The sequence below is a fragment of the Amia ocellicauda genome, chromosome 17, assembly GCF_036373705.1.
Source record: "Amia ocellicauda isolate fAmiCal2 chromosome 17, fAmiCal2.hap1, whole genome shotgun sequence".
Taxonomy (NCBI): Eukaryota; Metazoa; Chordata; class Actinopteri; order Amiiformes; family Amiidae; genus Amia; species Amia ocellicauda.
Window position 1 is genome coordinate 21,856,933 of NC_089866.1, and position 13,986 is coordinate 21,870,918.

General features: G+C 35.9%; 1 protein-coding gene across 3 annotated transcripts in view; it reads right to left on the reverse strand.

Moving 5' to 3' along the window:
* The window catches only part of adgrd1 (adhesion G protein-coupled receptor D1), a 73,902-nt gene extending 61,665 nt beyond the window's left edge, over positions 1-12,237 (reverse strand). Inside the window, exons 1-8 of one of the 3 annotated variants that reach the window (XM_066689534.1) lie at positions 11,770-12,237; positions 11,627-11,663; positions 10,782-10,898; positions 9,245-9,340; positions 8,181-8,303; positions 6,887-7,060; positions 5,110-5,367; positions 477-544 (exon numbers count right to left, since the gene is read on the reverse strand). In XM_066689534.1, the coding sequence (XP_066545631.1) occupies positions 477-544; positions 5,110-5,367; positions 6,887-7,060; positions 8,181-8,303; positions 9,245-9,340; positions 10,782-10,898; positions 11,627-11,663; positions 11,770-11,835 (939 nt within the window). In that variant the 5' untranslated portion in view covers positions 11,836-12,237. The remainder of the gene's footprint in view (positions 1-476; positions 545-5,109; positions 5,368-6,886; positions 7,061-8,180; positions 8,304-9,244; positions 9,341-10,781; positions 10,899-11,626; positions 11,664-11,769) is intronic. The other 2 variants (XM_066689537.1, XM_066689535.1) reach the window with 2 other exon arrangements.
* Positions 12,238-13,986: the final 1,749 nt, after the last annotated feature.

Below are 13,986 nucleotides of genomic sequence, written 5' to 3' on the forward strand. Positions count from 1 at the left end.
ATAATAATAATAATAATAATAATAATAATAATAATAATAATAATTGATAACACCTTTAAGATAATATTTTCTAAAAAATAAAAAATAAATTGTATTGCCTGCTAAAGCAAAATAAATAAATCCATAAACAAAAAGGGGGATAAGATAAGAAAAGTAAAGTCTATCGGGGGGGTGGGGAAAAACAAAAAGGTTTTGGCATGTCTATTTCTGAAACTAGCTTCGGTCACTACTGATCTATAAGCAGTTCAGAATGGGGAAAAAATACAAAAACAAGGTAGCTGTAGTTTTAAGTGCACACCACAGTAATACACAGCAGATTACAAAGAAGAGATGTGATGTTAAATATTGAAGGAACACAAAGCTACACTGAGCTGTTGTTGTTGTTGTTTTTTACAATTGTATGAAAACATGGGGAACCATAATATTGGTCTTCAATTGTACAACAAAATGTATTGGATCCAGTTTTTGAAACATACTGTTGGATCAGCTGTAGAACTGGCTGAGTCCGGGACAGAGGGTGTTGTAGGTATAAACGCTGGTTGTCCTGCAGGGGGAAAATAAATTACAAATTTAGCAAATATTCTTATTGATCAACACAGGAAAAAGAGCCAAATATCATGACCCAGAACTAAGATGGAATCCAAATCCTTCTGTCAGAGATCTTAATTTGCAATAGAAGTGTGCTTACATGGCCTCCACAATGAAACAGCTTTTGTGTGCGTCTCTTTCAAGTCAAACGGCACATGCTTGTACTTCAGAAACTCAATACAGACTCCCGCTATTTATTTGGATGAAAATGCAAACACTTTTACAAGCTTTTAAGGTCGAACTGGCACAGATGGTATATTTAATAAAAAAACTATTAGGAATTTCACCCTGCCAAACACTATGAGGTTCAATCAATTTATATCTTACTCCTGGAGCTCTCTTTACACTGTGCTCAAGGGAAAAAAGAAAAGGAAAAAGTTTTATCTGGGGCATTTTAATTCTAAATCGTGTAAAATTGCAGTTACATTTAAGGTTTTAAAGATACAATTGACAGAGCAATCAGAGGGTAAGGTTATCTGGCATACATCGAAATGTAACATTTTCTTTGCATTCCTCATAAGAGGCGTGTTTGGGGAAACGAATTGTAGTTTCCCAAGGAGATCCGGAATAATAAATAATAATGATTTATTGCCTTCCTGTCTCCTTCAGGCGCTTACAGACCATCCCTTATCTAGAAAAATTGTACATCACAACACATCTAAACACCCAACACCTGATATATCACAACAGTGTTCAGTGTCACTGACCCAAATGGATAATGTTTTGTTATTCCTATTGCAATTATTATTATGATTTACTGGGCTGTTACCTCAGGTAGGTGACTCACATTTTAAAACAAAACTGCAGTTTACCAGCGGTGCTACACAGTGTGTCGTGGTTTAACAATAAGTAAACAAATACATAAATCAATCTCAGCCAGATATTCAGTGCGAAATAAGATATTCCATTACATCAGTGATGCGTATGGTTACCCATACCCTCACACAATAAAAAAGCCAGTATGAAACAGCTCCCGAAACTACAGTCATGATAAGGTCGTTAAAATAGGCAAACAATCTTGGTTGCAAACAACAAAACCTCTCTCTTAAGTTTAATTCCTACGCATGTGGTTTGAGCAGTGCTGTTTAAAAGATCCCACAGGACACAGAGCAGGGCTGAATTTTCTTAATTTCATTGCTAGTACAATTGCAAAGGGACAATTACTACTTCCAAAATGTTTTACGGCTATGCTTATGGCCTAAAAACATGCACTGACAGAACTGAACAGATTTATTTTTTGCAATGTTTTTATTTTTATTTTTTAGTGCTTAATGCCGCCAGGCCAACAATGCTTTCCTTCTCCTTTAGCCTCCCAGGGGCCTGTCCTTACAAAGGCATGTCCTGTTCCCTCAGTACCGAGTCTGATGCAAACTCACACATACCCTTATAAGACCACGCACCACACAGCATTCCTGGTACCGTTACTTGACACGTTTATTATTTCATAAGAATGATGTGAAATTGAACCTGCTGTAATATAATTTACAAAATCCAGTCAAATCCCAGCTGATGCTTAAAAAGGACAATATGCTCTTTAATCAATACAAATGACCTAAAGTAATAAATGGCCCTGGCAGGTGGTCATTTCCTCTTCCCTTCTGAGCAGTGGACTTAGGAATTAAGGCCTGATTTAATAAATAGATCACTATTTATATTTAAAAACCCATTATCGTTCCTGCTTATGCATATATGTGTTTAAATCTGACGTTTTGTTCTAGAAAAGCAACATTTCTTAATTTGTAACTAAAAAGCACTGAACAATATCAACCTTTGAGAACTAAGATAACCACCATATCACAACTTTTAGCACTGTGCCAAGTTGTGAGAATGTTTAAGCTCACAAGAATAAATGAATGGTTTCATTTTTTTACATTGTTCATGTGGGTTTGAGGTTTTCATCTTTAAAAAAAAGGTGGGGTGTATGGGGGGCCAAACAGGCTATAATACATTGGTTTGTGTGTGTACTTGTGCATACTATATTGGTTTGTGTGTGTACTATATAGGTAGTATATCATAATACACAAATGTATTACGGCCTGTTTGGCACCCCATAGGGGAGGTAAACTGAACATGACGTTGAAGTTTCATGAATAAGTGCTTAAGTATTGTGACAGAAGCCATGCTCTTTATATTCAGAAAACTAGCACACCTCAGCTGATACATTTAACAGACCAAACCATATGGTATTCTGCTTTGTTTTGCAGTGTTTATATCCCCTGTGCCAGGATACAATTTCTACTACTCATTATTTCTAGGGCTCATTTTAAACGCATTAATGCTGAAGGCTGTTTGAAATGTCATCAAACATTCCTTATATGTTTATGTTGAAATATACGGTAGCCCGCTCACTAAAACTGACACAATATAAGAGTGCGCTGGGTATTGTTTTATACAAGTCAATAAAGATTAAAATAATTGCATGACTTTCAATGTTGTGTGTATCAATCATATAATCTATCAAAGACTGGCATATATTGCTATATATGTGATATTTAGTACTTTGTGAATCCTCCATTGGCTTAAATAACACAGAGGATGTGCTTCCTGTAGGTTTTTAAATATGATCGTCAAACTCAAAGTAAAACTACCCCAGAAAAATACAGACCCAGTGGGTTTGATGTTCTTTTCATCAAAAGCTTCACTTTCTTGTTCCAGATATAATGCTAGTCTACACATCCCCCCTACACCCAATATTTTTTTCATCCAACCACCAATGCTTTATGTTGAATTCAGGCCTCCTCTTTTTATTCACATAAACCAAAGTATGTATTTAGAGTTTAAAGTATTCCTACCCTTAATTTGAAACAATGTTATTCTGAAATTCAATACATTTAATAATAATATTGTTTCTCAAGTTGTTGGGACACTGATTCAGCCTGACTATTTGATTGAACTGCATTAAGACACTTAACGGCACTTAAAGGTAAACATAGAGCTCCATCAAATTAATATAATTAGTGATATAACTCCAATAAATACTAATACCAATAAAAATGATTATGATAAGAATTGCATTGCATTGTCTTCTCTACAGAATAAGCATGAAACACACTCTGATAAGCTCCAGAACTTCTTACATGGGTGAGAATGGACTGAGAAATAGAAAGCTCTGATTCAAGTCTTCGGCAATTTACTAATATACATACATTGGACTTTACTCAAGCAAAAACACATTTTCAAAATACGGCAAGAGATAAGTCATTATAATACAAAAGCCCAGAGTCAAATATTCAAGTCTGTCATGGGTTAACCTTCCAAATCTTCCAAATTTAAAAATAAATTTCTTCACCAAAAACTAAAAGGCACATATGGCTATAAAAACAGGGTTAACTGATCTGAAAATTGTATCACACTTATATTACAAAGCAAAAAACAAACATTTCTTTAGGGAAATCTTGTTTTCATCAGTTCAGTAAGCTTTAAAAACTATAACATCATCCCAGTTTTTGACAGCTTTCTGGAACTGATGGCAAAACTACATTTTTTTTTTTTTTGACAGAATGAGTTAAAAGCAATGACTTTGTCAGTGTAAAAGAATATTGCTAATTCATACCCAGAAACTAAACAAATGCTATCCATGCAATCAATACCCTATTAATTAACACCTAAAATGTGGAAAGTTATTTTAACCCATAATCATAACCTATATACGAAGTAAACTAAAAGCAATAATGCAATGAATGTCTGAAAATCCTCTGGTTTTGACCTATAATTGTGGTGCAAATACTTCAATTAGTGCATTTGAACTCTATTCTGAAGCTCTTTTCTCTAATTTTAACAGAACAGTGCTTTGCAAGTGTGTGGAGAGTTCAAGACCTAGGAGTTCCATTACAAACTGTGGTTTAATATTTGTCAAATCATTATTAGTGTTAAGTCATTATATGAACCAAATCTGACGAAAAATCATCTTAACACAAATAATTCTTATAAAATGTCCAAGGCCAGAATTTTTTTTTCCTGGCACAGACATTATACATACTTCCCAGATCCCCAAAGTATTTTGACAGTTCTGTTCAATGCATTCACCAGAGTTTTCATTGTCTCTCAGTTGGAGAGTGGTCTGAAGATCTCATTTGAGGTATATTATGGCTTTTGAGAACAAAGTTGAGGAATCAAATGAGCTTCAATTGCTAAAAAATGAACATAGGCCTATTCGAATCACTATGCTAATGATATAGCAGACACTTTTTGCCCTGGTTCATAACATGTGTCAATAATGTACTTATTCATCTATTTATTATTCTTGGAATGCTTTTAACAATATTTATATGAGCCGCGCTAGCCTGGATTCGTCTTCTTTGATGTATGTGCTACACAACCTAGGAACGCAGCCGGCCTTTGAGAGGAAATGAAGGTCTAACTCATTCCCTTCTGGAATGCAGGCACCCATAAAACTAAAGAGGAAAACATTAAAGTTGAAAAAATGTAATGAAACATCACCCTGAGCAACGATCAGCACAGCTCCAACAATGCTGTTGAAACACACTCAGCTGAGCGTTTCACCTTTTCTATTGCTCTTACCTATAGCTGCCTTGTAGTAAAGTAGGATTTCTTCAGGACTTAGAGCTCTTTCCCAGATGATAAACTCATCAAAGGCCTCCGTCATGTAGTTGCCATAATATTGATCATTTCCCGGTCCAAGGACCATCTCGGGCTGAGGGTCTCCATAATTCGAGGACACTTCACCACTGTGGTCACTGGCATTAAAGGTTCCATTGATATAGACTTTCAAACCGTCTACCAGATTCCATGTGAACAGAATATGTGTCCAGTAAGGCCCTATGAAGTTACAAAACAAAGTTATTGTTCATTGAGATCTTCACTGTTTTCAGGAGTAGGAAAACTCCACCTTAGTGGTTTCACAGAACAACTGCCTTCCATTTGAAAATTCAACTTTTGTTTCTCCTATTATCACATTTATTACATTCAAATTGTCAAATTGAAATGAGTCGCAATGGAAAAATGACTCAACTAAAATTTCACATTCAAAATATTGATTGTATTTAAAAATGATCACCCTCATTTGGATGCTTTTCGTGAAGAACTTTGAATGGAAGAAGGGTATAAAATGTCTGTACTCTCTCTAAATGTTGTTTGGACTTGGACACTTCCATTCCCCTTCAGAAACAAGCAAAATGCAAACAAATACCACTCCCCAAAAGCATTTGAAAACATAAGAGCAGCCAAAACCAGAATAAATAAAGCCAGTCCCTGTTTTGACATCTCGCATAGAATTAATGGAATTTAACAATTTACAAAGGATCTAATGTTTCAATACTGACATCACCAGAACAACACAGAGAGACACTGACCTACAGTGCAGCAACTTCCTGCCTGTACCTCACAGACACGGTGAGCTCATCACCCAATCGCACGCGAGACGTTTAAATGAACCCAGATTTAATGCTGAAACAAAAAGCATATGTCCCTCTTGTACTGACCCAATGGTTGAGCCTTTCAAAGTCACTCTGGGGTGATGTAAACGCAAGCCCCCTGTGATATTGGGTTATTCAAAGGGTAAATTGCTTTTAAAGTCTTTACTATATTCTATGCTATATTTTTTAAATATATACTATTCTTTTTTTTGGGGGGGCATACGTGTATTTTCTTTGGATACGTTTGTATATTTATGTCATTCTTAATTGCTAAGATGTACACAGGTCTCTCTTGCACTGTTTAATATATGAAAGAGCAGAAGATTCGTGTTCAGCTATCTACAGTCACATGAGATGGAACAAATCCAGAGAGATCATTGTGGGGCCTGTCATTAACGAATCCTCAAAAAATGTGGCAGACAAACTCTCACAAAGAGAAAACGTGAACAAATCCATATAATACCAACTGAACCTTCAATGCCTTTAGAGGGAGAGAGGAACAAAACAACAATTTAGGAGTCGTGTAACCTTTAACACACTGCCTGGTTCTACTGAAAACGGGTTATTTCTACGCAAATTCAGACGCAGAGATAAAAAGGTAGTAGAGATAGTTTGATTAATTCAGGTCGGCTGTCTATCTGGGGAGACACTGGAGAATGAAGAGCGGAGGAAAATTGAGGGGTTTTAAAAGTCAGAGATTTCCTCTCAGATGACTTTGAAAAGCAACTTGTTATTTGTCAGAGGTGTGTGTTTGGAGTGATAATTAAAGGGCTAAAGTTTGCAGGTGCTTTCCTTCTATTTATACAAACATTTTGTGGAACTAAACAGGTTTACAAAGGAAAATTAAACATATAAATTGCATTTTTAACCCGTTGTTTTTTTTTTACCAAATCAAACTGGAATCTTTGTCACAAGAGTTATACCTGGCAGGCTGATGTTCACTTTCCATCTGTGCGAGTTTCCCCGTGTGTAGAACTCTACATAGCCGCCTTGTGCATTAGGGTAGACAGAGAAGCCGTTAGAAATCACCTTCCCTCCCGAGACTACGGCACGGGACTGAGTTCCTTCATTCTTCCAAAAGAAGGAAAAAGTGACACCTAAGAGAAAGACAGAAGTTCCCCATGTGCTGCAATTACAACACTGACATTCCTCAGTTGGTTGAATTAACAAAACAAATAAATGACCAGATGTTTATATCATTCTTGGAACACTTAAAAAAACGTAAACCTTTTCAGTTCATATCGGAATACGGATTATGACATTAAACTTTGCAATAATAATAATAATCCACAGCCAGTACATTAATTCTGAACAGAGGTTTTTGGAGTAAAGATGAGGCAAGTGCAAATATGCCCAGTGTTGTCTCATACTATATGCAAAATTCAAATTTCACAAGGGACAAGATTTACCCCATCTGTTTCTGAAAATAAATAAGCTACTCAAAATGAAGGATGATAAAGTAATCCAAAATGGAAACGCTTATGCATGCTAAATGTTCTACAATCACAACGAATCTATAAACAAAAATTATATATATATATATATATATATATATATATATATATATATATATACACAGACACATATATGTAATATAGCTGTCTTTTAAATGTCATAGAGCAATAGAAACATAAAAAGCACATTTTGTAATATAACATCTTTGTTTTTGTTAAAAGTAATAAAGATCTGGCTTATGCAACCCAACCTCGCATTCTGGAATATAAGTAAGAAATTCAAACCCAAATGGGGAATGATCTCACACTCTTCAGTTGCTCTTAGCAGGTCAGTTTTAATGACTTCCTGTTCCTGAGCAAACATTGGAAGGGCTATTGTAAAACAAATATTTATATTTAAAGCAAAAACTGAAATAAATGGAAATTAACAGTCGAATACACCGTAAATGTTTCTCTCAGGTAATTACACTTTTTTTTCTAAAGAATTAGAAAGTGTTCACTGGATAAGGAAAAGTACAGTGTCTTTAATTCTGCCCTGCAAGTCAATATGTCAAACCGTGCAAATCAAAACATTCACTAGAAAAGACATCAGTACACAACCACAATAAAACACAGAGAAAAATAATGTTTTGGCCGTTTTCGCAGACCTTGATTGGCACTAGTTTTGGACTGCCCTACCTAAAATAACATTGGCTAGTCCGTGATTAGAGCCAATTAGGGTCTGTGAAAACAGCCCTTTAAACCCTAAAAAGTGAAGTCAAACCTTTGGGTCCACAGAGGTCTGGGTCACTAATGCAAGAGTTCTTGTAATTTCCAAAATGTAAAAACATGGCTCCATTATCCCCATTCAGAAAGATGCCTTTGTTTACCAACCCTTCTACAATGTCTACAAGGGGAAAGAACAGAATATTGTTTCAACATATTATTCTTTTTGGAGCTGTTAGTATTATTTTACCCCTGACATGAAAATACATCCTATAATAATAGAAGACACCTAAATACATTATTACTTAATCCAGAGATCAGTGGAGGTTCGCTCTCAAAATACTGACACAAACATCCAAATATCCAAAACAAATCATAGATCAATTGCAAATAATATACATAATATACATCTCTCATCAGCCATAAGAGAGACCTAGGCTGGGATTAAATCAAAACTTTGACCCACCCACTAATAGCAAACTACAAACTTGTACATCATAGCGGTTACATTTCTGATTAGAAGAAAGTAGCATCTAACTGAAAATGAAGACTCAACAGAGTACAGTTCTGTAGTTTTCTATTAGCGGGTAGGTCAAAGTTTAGATTTAATCCCAGCCCTAGTTGTTTCTAATCTTCTATTCCTAATGAGAAATAATTTATCTAGCACAAGATTAAAAAAACTTCTTCTGATGTGTCAAAGCATGTGCCTGACCTACTTCCATTGTATACTGGTATCATGTCACAGAGAGAATTTATCTAATTTCCTGTCTGGACCAGCACCCATCAGATTTGTTAAAAAAGGAATTGCCCACCCACATAGCAAACTTAACAACATCTTCTTATAGAGTGATTTATTTATTTCATTATGTTTCTAAATGCTTTCTCTCATTACAGAAACATTGGAGACAAAACAATTGATGGGCACAACATTGCTGTATGGCTTACTTTCATTTGGAGAACATGCTGTTACCATTGGACATTCATAATGCTGGTATTTCTATTAAATTAATTTTGAGCAGAAGGGTGTGGAGCACTCCCTTAAAATGTACACGCTAAACATAGATGTGAAAGATTGACCTCCTTTCGGTTGTACCCTGCTTTATATGAAAGCTGATGTCTCACCTACAGTTGCAGAAATGTTAGTGTAGGCAGAGTCATTGGTATACACAGAGGCAGAGTTATGGGAAGGTAACACAGTATGGTTGTGGATTCTGAGTGCTGGATGGAACAAAAACAAGGAAAACAGGAGAATTACAGAACAACACATGACTGGTGAAACAATCACTGACACATACAGACATGGGTGATGCACAGGGTCAAGGAGAAGGTCAAACAGAAAGTGGAATAAGGAAAAAGGATGATTGGAGGTAGTGTTTATTCAGTGTTCAAGCTGAAATAGATGAGTTTAAAACTATCTACCTGTACACTCAAATACTGGGTCTACTAAATAACACAACAGGTAAATCAAGTGTCAGAAAGAAAGTACACACATGTATATCTACGATCTGATAAATAGCTGACAATTGGGTCTATCACTTCAAAACCACGCTGTCTCGTTTCCAGCAGAACTGTTGTGCTTTTCCCAGCTGATATTAATATCACGGCACTACCATGCCTGCTTCTCTGATCTTATTATCCTGGTTCTTCTTTATTCCACATGGAAAAATACAAAGGCCTTAACAAAACACATTGCACGCCATCGCCATTTCTCTTTTTCCGATTTTCTGGCATCGGCTGCATTAAATTTCCTCATGGTAATCTCCACAGACATTTCCCTCAATGGTGAAAGCCGTATAATTCTCTTTCTGGTATGCATCTGTTAGGGTGATAGATTTCCCATGCAGTTACTGAAAGTGATGATCTTATTATTCCTTATTAGATCTGATAACGTACCCCCCACTGTAATAAACCTGGATTTAGTATTCAGAATTGAATTGGAATTTGTAAATTGATTCTTTCCCAGGGAGCAGTTAGTATTTCTGTATGACAGCAGAGATTACACAATAAATACATAAATAAGACCAAATAATAAATAAATAAATAAACTAAATAAGATACCGGAACACATTTCTGTAAGTTATACACGTTAATGTCTATTATAAAGTGTTTAAACATCTATAAACTAAATTATAGTCTGGCAGACAGGCCCAGAATGTATATTAGGTTATAATATCTAACAATGTGGGCGATTCCTATATATTCCTATATTCTAAAAGTCATTTTTGCATGCATTGTTTGAATTAATTCAGGACAAGTAAACTTTCTGATGAACAGAGACCAATTCAGTCCAGAATTTCAAGAATACTTTTTTTTTTGTTTTTGGACTGCTGTCTGTTTTTCAAAGCTATCTTTAAAAACATGACTGACATTTCCCCAAATATTGAACATACTCAATTGTGTTTACCCACTGCTATTAAAGGCTTACATTCAACCAAAGCTGTCTGAAGACAATTTACGAATTGGGTAAACTACAGTATCTCTAAGGGAAAATATTTAAACTTGAACACTGTATATGTTGGCACCACAAAACTAGAGATTGAAGGTTGGCATGCTATTCAAAGTTGGCGAATGCAATTAAAAGAAACCAACATGTGGCGAAAGAAACAGAGAAAATGTATCAGTAATATAATCTAAGCCTACACCTTACACTTCCACATACTTATATTACTTCCATTAACATGACCTGTTCGGTTTCCAATTGCATCCCATCGTCTGTATATCCCATCTACTGCACCCAAAGGCCAGTAGTGCGAAGCGTTGGCTAAAATATGTAGACCTGACAACAAAGATGAATTTTGTTTTAATATAATGTGCTTTCAAATAACTCCTCACAGAGTAGCATGCACTAATAGACCTTAACTGTTTTGGTTTGTAATAGATCTTTTAATTTCTTTGAAAGCTACTGGCATTTATTATACACTTAACCTTTCAATTCATGACTAACTGTAACTGAAAATAAATTAATCTGACATCTGAAAGTAACACATTTTAACAAAGTACACTGTTCTTTTGCTTTTATTTACAACTGGAGAGTGAAGGCATAATTTTGAGGGTTTTTTTTAATAATTTAGTTCAAACTAACCCCACACACAGTTGTTTGAATTTCATCAAGGCCTATCATGTACTATTTAAAATAAGCAAATATAAAACATAATTACATAAATATACTGCAATAAAATATTATTTACATCGCAAAACAGTATTGTTATAATGTGTTTATGATGAAGCTTTCCGTATTTATAACTCTAACTGTATCTGTATGTAACTTTTAATTGTACGTACAATTCAGTGTGTTATTAAAAATCAATCATTATAACAACAATGTTTAAGATATTCAGTAATCTGGATTGACGTATTCAAATGTATATAATGATATACGCAGGAAACAGAAAAATATTACAGACCCTTCATATGATAAGAAAATATGATATATAATAAGATATATATTAATAGTTCAACAACTGCAAGCACTGGTTTTAAGGATGTGGGAAAGTTTTACTTTACCTGGATGAACATACGGTGGTGCCAATTGACCATAAACCTGAATTGAAAAAAATAAGAAAATATACACATAAAAGTAATTAAGAGTAGTCAAAATAGGGTAAAACAAGTACATGTATATAATATAGCTCATGTAACTCATTTACCTGAAAACGGGCACGGATTAAGGACAGAAAGGTGGTTAGTGATACCAGATTGCAGAGCTTTTCCATAGCTTTGAAAATCCCCAATTTGGACCTGTCTTGGCTGTATTTAAATCCTGTGTGGAAAGCACATCCAAAGTCGGGTGAGCATTTTTCTGAACAGATCCCAGGTGTTTCCAGCTGCGCAAACGCCTCTTTCCTGTGCAGTCAGCTCCCCAGTGTCCTGAGCGAGAACTCCCAACATCAAACACAGGCTGTGCGATACAGTTTCTGCTTTGAAAGAAAAAGTGCCACCGGCTTTTTTCCCCTCCGATCCTTGTCTGGTTTCTGTCCCAGACTTGTGCTCCAGCGCTGTGCGGTCGCGGCTGTCCTGTCCTGTCCTGTCCTGTCCTGTCCTGGGCTGGATGCGACTCTTGGTCCTCCTATAGGATCTTCTCAGCTTGAGGTTAGTGGAGGATTGCATTCCCTGGCCTGGACTGGCTCGGTGGTGTTGGGTGTGGAAATTCAAATTGTGATGTCATCGTCTCTTCTTCCTCCTCCTCCTCTTCTTTATTATGGTGGCAATATGTGTTCGTTTTGTGTGTCCTTTTTTAATGTCGAATGATTTGCACCAGTTCCAAATGAAATGTGTGTTTGCTTTTGGGCTTTCATTAAATAGGCTTGTCTATAGAGATACATTGACACATCTTAGAGTTAACATTTACTTTGCAATGTAATTGAAAGAATCATAATGTTAATTTATGATGCTTTTAATTTGCGGTGAGGAATTGAGAGACTGATATAAGTGAGTGCTGCTTAATGGTCCTCCAAAACTGACGCAGATATGAACACCTTTTTCAAACCTGTTAGGTGGCATTGTATACGACAGTATTAAGCTGGTATTATTACTACTAGTTGTATTGTTGTTTAATAATGCACTGATTTAATGACAGAATACATTTGTTATAAAAATGAGTTTTAAAAATGCAATCAGTTATTTTGCCTTATTAATGCGCATTATTCGTATACGTTGGACCTCGTTAAAGCTTTTTAAAATATTACTACAACTTATTATTATTATTATTATTATTATTATTATTATTATTATTATTATAAAAACTAAAACATTTCATTATTAACATCACTTACTCTAATGGCATTCTGTGGTCTCCTATTCTACCCCTATTTAAAACAAAGTCGATGGAGAATCGTTGTTGTTCTACTTAAAATAATGTATCATTTATAAATATTCCTAAATAAACTTGGATAATAATAATCGGATATACAATAAAATACAATGCAGAAGAGAACAAGAAAACTAAAAAAGTCCTATCAAGTGTAAACATTATGCTCAGTCAGGTCCTGAAAAGCAGCTCAACGCCGCCATCTGTCGGTTAATAGTGGAACAACGTAAATGAACTACTTCAACCTTGCTTTTCTGTTCATATACACTCACCTAAAGGATTATTAGGAACACCATACTAATACTGTGTTTGACCCCCTTTTGCCTTCAGAACTGCCTTAATTCTACGTGGCATTGATTCAACAAGGTGCTGAAAGCATTCTTTAGAAATGTTGGCACATATTGATAGGATAGCATCTTGCAGTTGATGGAGATTTGTGGGATGCACATCCAGGGCACGAAGCTCCTGTTCCACCACATCCCAAAGATGCTCTATTGGGTTGAGATCTGGTGACTGTGGGGGCCAGTTTAGTACAGTGAACTCATTGTCATGTTCAAGAAACCAATTTGAAATGATTCGACCTTTGTGACATGGTGCATTATCCTGCTGGAAGTAGCCATCAGAGGATGGGTACATGGCGGTCATAAAGGGATGGACATGGTCAGAAACAATGCTCAGGTAGGCCGTGGCATTTAAACGATGCCCAATTGGCACTAAGGGGCCTAAAGTGTGCCAAGAAAACATCCCCCACACCATTACACCACCACCACCAGCCTGCACAGTGGTAACAAGGCATGATGGATCCATGTTCTCATTCTGTTTACGCCAAATTCTGACTCTACCATCTGAATGTCTCAACAGAAATCGAGACTCATCAGACCAGGCAACATTTTTCCAGTCCTCAACTGTCCAATTTTGGTGAGCTTGTGCAAATTGTAGCCTCTTTTTCCTATTTGTAGTGGAGATGAGTGGTACCCGGTGGGGTCTTCTGCTGTTGTAGCCCATCCGCCTCAAGGTTGTACGTGTTGTGGCTTCACAAATGCTTTGCTGCATACCT